Here is a 15,057-nt window from a genome sequence, read left to right as displayed (position 1 = left end):
ACTACATTTAAAAAACTGCTTTGGTCATTCTACTTTTTGAAGTACCATATAAGGTTTAGAATTAGCATGCCAATTTCTGCAAACAAGCCTGCTGTGGTTTGAATAGATTACATTGATTCTAGACACAAAATTGATAATGATTATCATCCCAAACAAATACACTCTTCTGACAGTGAACATGGTTATCCTCCATCCATGCAAATTAAATTTAAATTTGCCTCAAGGATGTTTGGTAGTCTGCATATATTTTCCTTGGATTGATTCTGAAAGATGGTATGTTTTTTTTTTGTTCTTGTTTTTAGTAATTTGTTTGGAATATAAATGAAATTGTTTTTTATGATTTGATTTTTTTCAGTTAGCATATAAGAGTGCAGTGGATTTTTTTGAAGATGATATTAAATCATTTATTGATTGCATATGATATTGTATGATACACAGGCTTTGTTCCCATTTATAATTTTATCTGATACCATAATTCAATTTAGGTATGTTACATAGGATATGCCAACAATCATATTGAATAACCAGATAAACCCTTTGACTTTGCTTGGGTAAATGGTGAACTCCAAGTCACAACTGATTTAGTGTGTCATTTCAATTATATCGAAGGTTCTGAAGACAATGGCTTCTGTGCCTGGGCAGGTTGTATATCAGTTTTGAATGGAACCTGGAATCATCTTGAAGGAATTCTAACTTCACGTTGTTGGGGTAGTTTACCAGAATGGCTTCAGAGTAGCCTGAGTTTATACTACATTTTTCAAAAGATAAAGTCATTCAGCATCATGATCAGACTGTTAAATTTAGCAGTCAGTAGCATGGGTGCAAAAAAAGGTCTACATTAAAACCCTTTGTTGTAATGCTTTGCACTCTCAATGGAACAGAAACTAAAACAATCTGTTACACTATTCATGACAAATACAGTCCTTGAGTTTTTTTCCATGCATGTGAGTATTGTCTGAAATATGTCTTCTTTGTGGCAGTTAGGACCTGCCACCACTGTGTTTGGCTGAGTTCATAAATCTCTTATACCTGTCATTCTCTGCTCTCCTCCCCTGATCAGCTTTTTTTATTGACATTAATTAAAATGCTCCACCACTGTCATAGCTCCTCTTTCTGCTCTAAACACCATAGCCACCTTTGTTGTGTGGTTTGCCAGAACACTGACCTGTACCATGTTAGGGGTTAGGGCTTCTGCCTCCAAATTTCCCTTATTCCTTGGGTTCAAAATGAGAAGATTGATTGTTGTAGTTGACAGAATCATTGCATTCTCTCTCACTTCCAGAATAGCTTCCATCATTACGATGTCCATGATAACCATCCCCAGTGCTTCCATATTCACCACCACCTTGACTGCCACCAAAGCCACCTCGTTTCCTGAAGTTCCTCCATGAATACCACCAAAGTTTCCAGAACCACATCGACCTCTTTGGCTGGATGCAGCACTAGCCATCTTTCACTTAGGTAGGGCTTATCTTCACAGTTGTGGTCATTCACAATATGGTGTTTCTGAATGATAATCTTGTCTGCAGAGTCATGGTCATCAAATATTACAAAAGCAAAGCCTTTCTTCTGGCTATTATTTTAGTCACGATTTCAATCACTTCAGTTTTCCCATACTTTTCAAAATCTCTTGGGTGATGTTCTTCAGTGTCTTCTTTAATGCCACCAACAAAAATCTTCTTCACAGTTAAGTAGGCACCAGATCTTTGCAGATGTTCTCTTGAGACAGCCCACTTTGGTTCGACAACTCTTCCATCCACCTTGTGTGGCATTGTGTTCATGGCTGCACCCACCTCTTCTGCAGTGGCATATGTGACAAACAAAACCTCCCAAGTGCTTGGTGTTTGGATCTCTCATTACTACACAGTCCATGAACATTCCCCATTGCTTACAATGGCTCCTCAGACTCTTATTGGCTGTTCCAAAGACCAAACCACTGATGATGAGCTTCCACAGTTATCTGGGCTCCTTGGGAGACTCTGATTTAGACATGACAGCAGTGGCAGGGGAGATTTTAATGTGCTTATTCAGTGGCACCCACAGGAAGAAAGAAAGTACAGTTGATTCATAAATACTGACCTGGACCACGTGACTCTGTTGAATTCACTGATTAGATATCAAAATTATTTTGTGTACTCTGTATTTTTCTTAAATGAATAAATATACCATGTGCAAGTAAAAGCAATTTTATTACTTTGTCTTATAATTATGCCTTTTATTTTTTTACTTGTTTTATTGCATTGGCTAGCTGCTCCAATACAGTGTTGATTAGAAATAAAAAGAAGTATTCTTGCCCTCTTCCCAATATTAGAGATAAATAACTTTTTACTTTGAGTAAAAATAGTAGGATTTTCTTTGATGCTTGTTGTTAGTTTGAAGCAGCGCCCCTACCATTCTTGGTTTGCTGTAATCATGAAAAGTTAATGAATTTTCTCCCACACTTTATCTGCAACTTTTAAAATAATCTTATGGTTCTTGTCCTTCATTGTTAGGATAGAAATTTGCATTGATTGATTTTCTAATTTTGAAACAACTTTGCATTTCCAGTTTCTCTTTTGATATCTTCTTTATCCTATTGATCGTTCAAGAGAAAATAAATTTCCATGTAATTGTGAGCTTTCTACTTTTTCTTATGTTGTGGATTTCCAGCCTCATTCTGTTGCGATTATAAAATGATTTGTATGCCAGTCTTTTAGGTTCTGCATCGTGGCCCCAAATATTTTTTATCCTAGGAAACAATCCATGTACATTTGAGAAAAATGGGTATTCTGTCACTGTGGGTGGAGTGTTTTTATGTATGTCTGTTGGGGTTAATTGACTTAATTGTGTTGTCGGTCCTCTGCTGATCTTCTTTCTAAAACTTGATCCACAGGCTCCTGGGTAGCTCTGTTGATTAAGCATCTGTCTTTGGCTCAGATTATGATCCCAAGGTCTTGGGAGCAGGGAGCCTGCTTCTACCTCTCCCTCTGCCTGCCTCTCTGCCTACTTGTGTGCATACTTTCTCTCTCTCTTTCTGTCAAATAAATCTTTAAAAAAATAAAACTCCATGATTTGAAGTGAGGTAATGAAATCTCTAATTATTACCATAAAGCTTTGTCAATTTCTCCCTTAATTCTGTCAGTTTACTTTATATATTTTGTGTTCCTAGTGTCTGTTGTATATATTTTTATAATTGTTATATCTTGGTGAATTGACCCTTTTATAAGTGTTTATATAGTTTTTTATAGTTTCCTTCTTTTCCTCTTATAACAGTTTTTGACTGTTTCTATATTAGTACAGCCATCTAGCTTTTTTTTCGTTACTATTTTCACGGAGTATCTTTTTCTATTCTGTCATTTTCAACCTGTTTGTTTCTTTTGATCTGAAGTGAGTCTTCTCCGGGTTGTATATAGTGTTGTGTTTTATTTATTCATTCTGTCAGTCTTCTACCTCTGACCGTGGACTTTAAGCCATTTGTGTTAAAAGTAATTACAGATAAGAAAAAGCATTTCTGCCATATTACTATTTCCAGTATGTTGATTGTTTTTCTAGTTAACTCTGAGAGTTTTTGCTTGATTTTTTTTTTTCATGTTTTTTTTTTTTGGTTGGGAAAGCCTTTTGGAGTTACCAGTACTTTTGCTGGTATCACTGTCTATTGATGTTTTGAAACTTTTGTTTCTCTTTATTCTACAGAATGGGCAACTCCTGTTGGTATATCTTCATATTTACTGACGTATTCTACTTTTGTCATTATTTTGCTACTAAATACTTCTAGGGTTTTTTTTTTTAATATTTTAGTTTTGGGGTCTAGAATTTTATGTGTTTTAGAACTTCCATTTCTATGATGCAGTTTTCCAATCTGCTTAGTTATTATGATAATGTATGTCCTTGAATACTTTTATGCTAGCTGCTTTAAAGTCTTTATGGTGAATTACCATATCTGTGTTATTTTGGATCTGTTTCTATTGATCTTTTTTCTCTTGACTATGAGTCACAGTTTTCTGTGTCTTTGAAAATCTAGTAATGTTTATGATACATACTCAACTTTATGGATAGTACTATGTAGCGTCTTCTGGTTTATTTTTCTTCTGAAGATTGTTGATTTCTCTTTTAATAACATGCCAGATTCACAATCTGAACTCTGTCCCCCCAGCATAGTTATCATCATCTTGGTTTATTCAGACTTCCAACTCTTGCTTTTTGCTGAGCTTCTTAAAATATCATTGACACATGTGAAGGTTATATATACGCAGATTTTAAAGTTCTTGATTCTATTTCACTGAATTTTTCCCATTATTTCTGGTGGCCTAAAATCTGTCCTTTTTTTTCATACCCAGTGAGACTGAATTTCTGATTAATTTGTTATAAGTTAGAATTGGAGTTTTCTTACCACTTGTTTTTGAACATTGTGGACTTTGTTTTTGGTACATATTCTTTGTTGTTATCATGTAGTATGTCTTATTGCCCCTTTTCTTTATTCCTTTCTAGAAAATATTTACCTGCCTCACAATCATTAAAAATTTTTTCTAGTAATGAATTTGATTAATGTCAAAATTTTCTTAATCCTCAGATCTAAAATAAGGGTACATACCATATTATGTCTTTTAAAGGGTCCTTCTTTTGTTTTACTGATCTGTGGTAATTACTAAATTTATTAAATGTTTTGATGTCTAGAGAGGATAAACCACCTTCTTTATTTTTTTAAAATGCTACCAGTTTTAAATTGTTCATCAAGTTATATAAGAGAACATTGTGGTTCATATTTTATTTGAGTGTATCGCTGGTAAAAATTAACTTTGTTACTATTTACACAGTTCCTTTAACAGCATAAAGTTGGATTTTTAAAAATCTAGCCTGAGGATCTAATAGTGGGCCATTTTAATTGATGCACATTATTGTGGACTGTATTTGTGAAATTCATTCATATTTTTATGGTTATAGTATCTTTAAAAGTTTCTTATTCTGGGGGTGCCTGGGTGGCTTAGTGGGTTAAAGCCTCTGCCTTCGGCTCAGGTCATGATCTCAGGGTCCTGGGATTGAGCCCCACATTGATTGGGCTCTTTGCTTGGCGGGGAGCCTGATTCCCACCACCCCTGCCTGCCTCTCTGCCTACTTGTGATCTCTGTCTGTCCAATAAGTAAATAAAATCTTTTAAAAAAAAGTTTCTTTTTCTATGTAATATTCTATTATATGAATACATTAAGGTGTATATATCTGTTTCGTTATTTGAAGTTGCTTCGTATTTCTGGTTTTTTTGCCATGATGAACAATGCTTTATGAATATCTTTGGTTATACATGTTAGTATCCAAGATTCTTCAGAGTCTTTACTTAATACTGGGTCAGAATTTATGAAATTCACTAAAATATATCAGTCTGTTTTCCAAATTTGGTGTATGACACTTTTGTAATAGCAATGTAGGAGAAATCTTGTATGCAGTTTTTGGCATAATCACACTTTACATATTTGTGATCTGATGACCCTATGTAATGTATCACATTAATACATAAGATAATGTTTCAAGCATATTTAAAGGTACAGTTTCATAGCATTAAGTACACTTACATTGTTGTATTAACCATCAGCACCATCTATCTCTAGAACTTTTTTCATCTTCCTCATATGAAATTCTGTACCTATTAAACATTAAGTCCCCAGTCCCCTCTTCCTTTATGCCCTGACAATCACCATTCTTCTTTCGGTCTATAAATTTGACTACTACAGGTACCTTTATACAGTATTTGTCCTTTTGTGCTTGGCTTATTTCACTTAGCATCTGTGTTGTATCATAAGTCAAAATTCCTTTCTTTTTAAGACTGAATAATATTCCATTGTATGGATGGACCACATTCACATTCTTGGAAATGTGTGGTAGGTTACCATCACACATTTTCAACACATTCTGCATTACTTTTCATAGTTTCACATTCCCGTATTTGTTTCACATTAGTTCACCTTACATTTATGTACCACATCTTTTTTTATTTTATAATTTTTTATTTGAGTATAGTTGACACACAGTGTTATATTAAGTTCAGGTGACTACACAGTGATCTGACAAGTTTATGCGTTATGCTGTGTTTACCACAAGTGTAACTACCATCTATCCCCATACAATGCTATTAGAATATAATTGATTATATTCCTTATGCCGTGTCTTTTATTCCTGTGACTTATACTACACCTTTTCTATCCACATGTATGTACCACATTTATATTTTATCCATTCAACTGTCAATGGAAATTGGAGTTGTTTCTACCTCAAGGCTATTGTGAATAATTCTGCAGCGAACATGATGTGCAGATACCTCTTTGAGATCCTGCTTTGAGATCTTGTGCATAAATATTATATCTGTGCTTTTGGGCTTCTGTAACAAAATCCCAGCCTGAATGGCTTAAGCAGTACAATTTTTTTCCCCACAATTCTGGAGCCTAAAAGTTCAGGTTCAAGGTTTTTGTTTCCCATGAGTGCTTTCTTCTTGGCTTGCAGGTGGTATGGCATACCACTTTCTCATTATATCCTCAGGTGGTCTTGGTTAATCTATGCAGAAGGAGAAAGAAAGTGGGCACTCTGCTGTTGCTTTATAAGGACACTAATACTATCAGATCAGAGTCCCACTCTTACTATGACCTCATTGAACCTTTATTACTTCCTAAGAGGCCCCATCTCTAGAGAGAGCTACACTGGGAGTTAGATTTTCACATACACATTTTAGAGAGGCACTCAACTTCAGTCCATATGCTTATACCCAGAAGTAGAATCGCTGGATCCTATAGTAATTCAGTTTTAAATTTTTTGGAGAAACCACCGTACACAAAGCCTCCACCATTTTGTGTCCCCACCAACAAAGCATAATTCAGTCTTGCAGTTTCTCTGCATCTTGGCCAACACTCGTTATTTTAAGTGGTTTTTGTTTTGTTTTGTTTTTAAGTAACTTGCTACCCTAATGTGTGTGAAGTGTCTTATTGTGCTGTTGATTTGCATTTCCTTTATGGTTAGTGATATTATTATCTTTTCATGTATTTATTGGTGATTTGTATGTCTTGTTTGGAGAAATGGCTACTTTTGAGCTTTTGCCCACTATTTAATTGACTTTGTTGTTGAATTAGTGTTCTTTATTACTATTATTATTTTGGATATTAATCTCCTTTGCATATAACTATGCTTTTCTTTTGTCCAAATGCTTTTGTTGTTACATAAACAAACCACTGCAAAATGTAATGTCATGCGTCTTTTATTCTACATTTTATTCCAGGAGTTTTACAATTTTAGCTCTTCTGTTTGTATCTTTGATCTTTTTGAGCTTTTTACATATAGCATAAGGTAAGAGTCCAGACTCGTACATTTCAATGTGGACATCTCCCTTACCTACTACCATTTGTTGGCAAGGCTGTCCTTACCTCCTTTGATGATCTTGGTACTCTTGTTCCAAATCATTTGAGAGTTTATTTCTTTACTAGTTTATTCTGTTTGTCTCTCTTTCTCTATATCAGAACCAGACATGTTTGTTATTGTAGCTTTGTAGTGTTAAAATCAGCAAGTATGAGATTTACAGCTTTGATTTTCAAAATTGTTTTGGCTTTTCTTTGTCCCTTGAGGTTTCAGTGAATTTTAGGATGGACTTTTTTCTTTTTCTGAAAATATTGTCACTGGGATTTTGATAAAATTTGTATAGAATCTATGAATGGTTTGCAGTAGCACTGACATCTTAACAATATTAAATATTCCAACCCATGGACATGAGATGTCTTTCCATTTATTTGTGTCTCCTTTGATTTCTTTCAGTAATTTTTAGTAGTTTTTGGTATACAAGTATTATGCCTTGTTGGTTATTTACTCCTAAATATTATATTTTTGATGCTATTATAAATAGAACTATTATCTTTTTTTTTTTTTAGATTTTATTTACTTTACAGAGAGAGAGAGATACAGTGAGAGAGGGAACACAAGCAGGGAGTAGGGGGAGGGGGAAGCAGACTTTCCACTGAGCTGGGAGCCAATATGGACCTGGGCTGAAGGCAGATGCTTAACAACTGAGCCAACCAGGTACCCTAGAACTATTTTCTTAATTTTGTTTTTGGATTGTTCATTGTTAGTGTATAGAAACACAACTGATTTTGCATGTCAATTTTGTATCTTGTAACTTGGCTAAATTTGTTTATTAGGTCAGTTAGTGGTTTTTGGTGGATTATTTTTTTTGCATAGACAATCATACTGTCTATGGACAGGCTAATGTTACCTCTTTCTAATTTGAATTCTTTTTTTTTTCCCCATGCTCTAGCTAAGACTTCCAATGTTGTGTTAAAAGAAGGAGTGATAATAGTCATGCTTATCTTTTTCCTAATCTTAGAGGAAAAGCTCAGTCTCTTAAAGTTATGATACTGACTGTGGGTTTTCATGAATGCCCTTTATCAGGTTGAAGAAAATCCATTTTATTCCTCTCTTTTAAGTGTTTTTTTTTTAAATTAAGTAAGTATCTATTATATTATCCATTATCAAACATGGTTTAAATGATATGAGAGGAAATTCCCCAAAACACACAGAATTTTAGCTTGTGGGAATTTTAGGGAGTGTGTAATCTAAAGGGATAAAAATTTGAATGTGTGAAAATTTAGGTAGCAGTTAATGACCAGATGTGGTAAGGGCTATATGGGCAATACAGTTTTGCTATAAAAACTCCAGAATGAGAAGAACATGAGATTGAGTTCTGTCATAGTATCCTGAGTGCTGACTATGTTTTGGTCAGTGCATTAATCTCTGCTTACCCCATAGAAATATACATTTCACTGATTTCTTAATTTTTTTTTTTTAAAGATTCCATTTATTTATTTGAGAGACAGACAGTGAGAGAGAGCAGGAGAGGGAAGAAGGTTAGAGGGAGAAGCAGACTCCCCGTGGAGCTAGGAGCCTGATGCGGGACTCGATCCTGGGACTCCAGGATCATGACCTGAGCTGAAGGCAGTTGCCTAACCAACTGAGCCACCCAGGCACCCTCACTGATTTCTTTATCATAATAACTGAAGCTTTGCTAAAAGTCTGTCCAATGTTTTCGTAAATAACAAATATCCTTTTGATGTAGGAAGCATCCCAATTTTGTAATCAAGGAACTTGAATCTTGGCAGTCTTAGGGTACTTGCATGTGTTTATAAAGATGGTAAATGAAAAATTAGAATTTGAAACAACCAAACTTGACTCACTACAAAACTTTTTTTTTTTTTTAAAGATTTTATTGATTTATTTAGTCAGAGAGAGAGAGGAAGCACAAACAGGCAAGGTGTCAGGCAGAGGCAGAGAGAGAAGCAGGGTCCCTGCCGAGCAAGGAGTCTGATGCAGGACTCTATCCCAGGACCTTGGGACCATGACCCAGGCCGAAGGCGGTGGCTTAACTGACTGAGCCATCCAGGCGTCCCTACAAAACTTCTTTGTATTTGGCTGCTTTGCCTTGTGCTCCTTTACTTACGTTCCTGTGGTATTTTTCATACCTATTGAGGTATAATGGAAAAAATTGTAAGATACTCAAAGTGTACATTGTGATGACCCGATACATATATGCATGGTGGGAGGATTTCTCCCATCTCGTTCATCAACACCCCCATCATCTCACATACTTATCTTCTATTTACCTTTGGTGAGAACATTTAAGTAATACTTTCAGCTATAAGATGGATAAGTCTCAGGATCTGACATAGTAACTATGGTTGATAACACCCCATTATAAAATTGAAGTTCGCTTAGAGTTTTTACCATAATATAGATGTTGAATTTTGTCAAATGCTTTTGTGCATCAGTTGAGATTATTGTATGTTATTTTCCCCCTGTCATTCAGTTCATATGATATAAGGAACTCTTCTTAGGTTTCATATATTAAACTGTCCTTGTGTTTTAGAAATAAATCCAAAGTGACCATGGTATATAATCCTTTTAATATGCTGCTGAGTTGGTTTAGTATTTTGTTGAGGATTTTTCCATCAATATTCAGAAGAGTTATTAGTACATAGTTTGTTTTTCACGTACAGTCTTTGGCTTTAGTAATAGGGCAATTCTGCCCTTATAGAATGAGTCCAGAAGTTTTCCTTTCCTCTTAATTTATTGGAAGAGTTTAAGAAGGATTGGGGTTAATATCTTTCTTTCTTTCTTTCTTTCTTTATAATTTATGGTAGAATTCATCTGTGAAGACGTGGACTTGGCCTCTTATTTGTTGGAAGGTTTTTGTTCTCTTCCAATTTGTTTTATTTTTAAAAAACTTTTAAAAAACATATAACAAAACCAACTGCCTTGACCATTTTTAAGTATACAGTTTAGTAGCCTTAACTTTACATTGTTGTGCAGCAGATATCTAGAACTTTTCATAAGCCAAAACTGCACACCTCTTGAAGAACAACTTCCATTTCTTCCTCCTTTAGCTACTAGAAACCACAGCTCTTTCTGTTTCTCTGAGTTTGATTTGTTTGGATAGTTCTTGTAAGCAAAATCATGTACTATTTGTCTTTGTAACTGGTCTCAGTTCACTTTGCATAATATTCTCAAGTTTTGTCATATTGCAACATGTTGCAGGATTTATTGTTTTAAGGCTGAAGGATATTCTGTTGTGTATATATACCACATTTTCTTTGTCCATTTGCCCACTGAGGGACCCTTGGGTTCTTTTCACCTCTTGGCTGTGGTAAGCAATGCTGCAGTGAACAAAGGTCTAGAGATGTCCCTTTAGGATCCTGCTTTCAGTTCTCTTAGCTCTATATCGAGAAGTGGAACTGCTGAATCATCTGGTACATGCATTTTTAATGTTTTGAGGAACCTCCATATTTTTCCTATAGCAGTTACACCATTGTGCATTCCCACCAACTGTGCACAAGAGCTCCAGTTTCTTCACATCATCACCAACACTTACTTGTTCTGTTCTGTTCTGTTCTTCTTTTTTTTTTTTTTGATGGTGTCCATTCTAATAGGCGTGAAATGATATCATACTCCAGTTTTGATTGGTACTTCCCTAATAATGATGTTGAGCACCTTCTCAAATGTTTGGTCCTATGTGCTCTCTTCTGATTCCTCTGTATACTTGGCTGCTTTTTTTTGGGGGGGGGGGTCTGTTTTTTAATATCTTCATTTCCCTGAGAGTCCACACACTGCTTCTCCTGTGATCCTTAGGTGTTCTATCCTATTCCTTAATATACCAGTCTCTAACCCCAGGTATCTGGGGGCTGTCATCACCTTCTGGTTCTCAAGAATGTGCCCAGGGCTTCCCATAGTCTGAGATTTGAACAAGCTCTGAAATAAGCAACATGGAGACTGAACCCCTCAGTTGGCCGTTGGACAGGTGGCTGATCCTATCTGTTTTGCTCTCTGGTCTGTGGGATGGAACCCAGCACTCGGCTGCCTCTCCTGTAGGTCTGCCTGGAAAGGAGCTGGGACAAGGGTGAGCAAAAGAATGCTACAAATTTTGGACCATTTAGAATATGACTTCTCAATTGCATGTTCATTTGGTTGCTGTTGATCTTTGGCCAATTTCCATACCTAGAAGGTTATTTTAGCCAGTCTCTAGTTGTTTATTTAATATTTCTATGGGAGCCTGGGGGACCTGGAGCTGTCCTCTTGCTGAAGTTTCCCTCAGTATATTACAGTTTGCTGTTGATTTTCATTCCCAAATTCTTAATTTCTGTGGATAGTTTTGGGTTTTTTTGTGGCTCAGTAAAAATGACATTAGTTGGACATCTATTTTTTCTCTTTTATTCCTGTTTTTAATTGGTTTTCTGTCCTTTTCTCATGACTAATATGAATTATTTGTATCTTCTCGATGGTATTCCATTGGTTATTTAGCTGCAACTGTGTCCCAGTTTTGTTGCTTGACTGTTGTTAATTTCATCATTTTTTAATTAAGTTCTTAATTATAATACTACATGTACCCCATGTTTTATATTATGCTTGGTTATTTCCCTTTTTAAGGAAATATTCCCTATCCAAAATTCATGAAGATTTTTTTCTCTGCCTTCTTCTCATTTCTTTGTATGTCAGTACGGATCAGTCATCAGTGCTTCCCTCTCTTATCAAGATTTAATCAGGTTGTTCTCAAAACTGCAGCTGGGAAATATTCTGCTCAGTGAGACTAAAACCTAGAAGATAATTTTGCTAATCTTCTACTTTATTTTTTTTTAATTTATTTATTTATTTGACAGAGATCACAAGGTCCACAGGCAGAGAGTCAGGCACAGAGAGGGGTTGGGGGAGGCAGGCTCCCTGCCGAGCAGAGAGCCCAATGTGGGACTCCATTCCAGGACCTTGAAATCATGACCTGAACTGAAGGCAGAGGCTCAACCCACTGAGCCACCCAGGCACCCCAGCTAACCTTCTACTTTAAAGTTAAATAACTTTTGAGAATTTTTCCTCAATTCCACATGAAGGAGAACATGATATTTTAGAATATGTCTTAGGAGAGAGAGATAAGGTCTCTGAAGTATTGTACATACTGTGTTATAGAGATTTATTAATTCTGAGAACATTTATTAGATCATATTTATTTAAGTTGGGTTTGGATGATTTCTTGCCAGCGTCAGCTCCACTGGTGATACTGTATGTGTGTAAAGACTGCCTGTACATTTACGTTTCTCTTCTCCCTATGTGTTAACACATACCTTTTCTCAGCATCCATATTTGTACTTTAAGAAATACTAATATGTGTTTTGAAAGAAAGAGTACCATGATCACACACCTTTGAAAAATATCACATCATGACATTCTTACCCTGTACATTGCCACTTTAAATACTGTTACTACTGCAGCAAACAATGGACTTAACTTTGTTTAACCAGTACTTTTTCCTGAAACATGATTCCCCAAACAAAATATCTATTAAAACCAGAATGAAAAGTACTTTCTCTGAGTAATGGTTAAACTATTTCCCAATTTGAAAGTTTATTTTTTGAACGAGCGATATGAAATGAAATAACGTACCATGACCCAGATCCAAACAATGGCACGTGTCATTGATCATGGTGCCAGAAAAAGAATCTTCTCTGATGGCCCATAATAGCCATGTCTTAGATGTGCAACTGACATCCCTGTGAATCCTTGGCTGACCAAATTTGCAATAGGAAAAGGAGGAATAGGGTAATCAGAGACCCCAGCCCAGTTAGATAGGTGGGCATCACGTGGCCTCCAGCATGGAGAGAAGTGGTCCCACAGATGGCAGAGCATTTATTGAGGCATGGCGGTGTTCTGGTTGCATTTTCATATAAGTCATCTGATTTCAGTCCTCTCATAATAGTGTAGTCTTCCTTGTTACTGGAACTGTTTTACAAATGAGGAAGCTAGAACTAAGAATTGACCACTTACCCAGAATCCAGAGTCAGTCAAAGAGAATATATTTGCCATTAGATTCTTTTTTTTTAATTTGTTTTTTATTTATTTTCAGCATAACAGTATTCATTATTTTTTCACCACACCCAGTGCTCCATGAAATTCGTGCCCTCTATAATACCCACCACCTGGTACCCCAACCTCCCACCCCCCCGCCACTTCAAACCCCTCAGATTGTTTTTTAGAGTCCATAGTCTCTCATGGTTCACCTCCCCTTCCAATTTCCCCCAACTCCCTTCTCCTCTCTAACTCCCCATGTCCTCCATGCTGTTTGCCATTAGATTCGTTCTGCCCTTCTATACTTTCTGACAGGCAAAGATCACTGTGGTAACATATTCCTTATATACAGTTATCCATATGTTAAGGATGATCAGACTGAGTTAAGTTAGTAATTTTTTCCAAAGTTAATCTTTCAGCAAGGAACAGAAATAAGACATGAAGTCAGGAGATTATTAGAAATAAGCTGGGGGGATGCCTGGGTGGCTCAGTGGGTTAAAGCCTCTGCCTTTGGCTCAGGTCATGATCCCGGAGTGCTGGGATCGTGCCCCGCATCGGTCTATCTGCTCCTCAGGGAGCCTGCTTCCTCCTCTCTCTCTCTCTGCCTGCCTCTCTGCCTTTTTGTGATCTCTGTCTGTCAAATAAATAAATAAATAAAAGAAATAAGCTGGAAGTCCTTCCCATATCTGGGGTATCTTTGCGTTGAAGGCGTGGTTGTTAGTGTGGGCCCTCTTCTGCTCTTTGGCTTCTGATGCAGTCTACCGGGTAACCTAGCTAGCTTTCTCAGCTCGACCTTGTGTGATCAGTAAAACTATGTGGGGTCGCAGTCTTGGTCTAAGCCGGGAAGAAGTGAAAAGTTACAACTTGTCACTTATATGAGGTATTTAGAAATAGACACTAGAAGGATTGCTACTAGGCATTAGGGGAAGGGGAAATGGAGAGGTGTTTAATGATATAGACTTGCAGTTTTTCCCAGATGAGAAAGTTCTGGAAGTTAGTTGTACAACAACATGAATATACTTCACACTGTTGAACTGCACACTTAAAAATGGTTAAGATGGTAAATTTTATGTGTATTTTACCATGATTAAAAACAAAAATTATAAAAAGAAAAAAGAGTCTTTTTTGAAAATGTATTCTCCATGTAAAATTAATTGATGTGGCATTTGAAGGAACTGGTGCTTATTAACTATTCTTTCTTCACAGTGATCTGCAGTCCTGGGTCTTATAACCCCCGCGATGGAACCCACTGCCTTCAGTGCAACAGCAGCCTGGCGTTTGGAGCAAAAGCATGCTTATAGGTCATGAGTTTGAGATCTCTAGTAGTTTGTTAAACACAAAAGTATATTTTTGAAATATTAATACATAATAAATCACTATTATGCCAAAATTAAATATATTAGATTTTACAAAATATGGTGTCATCATTTTAATTGAAACATTGTATATTGTATGTCCAAATGCTTCACGAATGGAGCATCCACTAATCTTTATCCATTAATGCCAGAACTACACATGATTTCAGAATATTTCTTGGATCACTGATTTTTAAAAAGGGTTTCAAATACACTCTATTGGTGTTAATCCCAAAAGACTTTTCCGGATTATTTTAAAACAACCCATTCTCTTTACAGTATGCTAACTAATCTCAGGTCACCATGTTCTTTTATAATCATTTTAATTTCAGCTTGCTTCCTACCTTTGATTTAATTTTTTGAGATTATTTTCTTC

The 15,057-nt window shown here is 36.1% G+C and overlaps 1 protein-coding gene across 1 annotated transcript in view; it reads left to right on the top strand.

Annotated features, from left to right (window-relative positions):
• The window catches only part of ZPBP (zona pellucida binding protein), a 104,989-nt gene extending 90,273 nt beyond the window's left edge, over positions 1-14,716 (top strand). Inside the window, exon 8 of the mRNA XM_032305606.1 lies at positions 14,533-14,716. Within this exon, the coding sequence (XP_032161497.1) occupies positions 14,533-14,627 (95 nt within the window). The 3' untranslated portion in view covers positions 14,628-14,716. The remainder of the gene's footprint in view (positions 1-14,532) is intronic.
• Positions 14,717-15,057: the final 341 nt, after the last annotated feature.

The sequence above is a fragment of the Mustela erminea genome, chromosome 11, assembly GCF_009829155.1.
Source record: "Mustela erminea isolate mMusErm1 chromosome 11, mMusErm1.Pri, whole genome shotgun sequence".
Lineage (NCBI taxonomy): Eukaryota > Metazoa > Chordata > Mammalia > Carnivora > Mustelidae > Mustela > Mustela erminea.
This window is presented reverse-complemented; position numbering and strand designations above follow the sequence as displayed.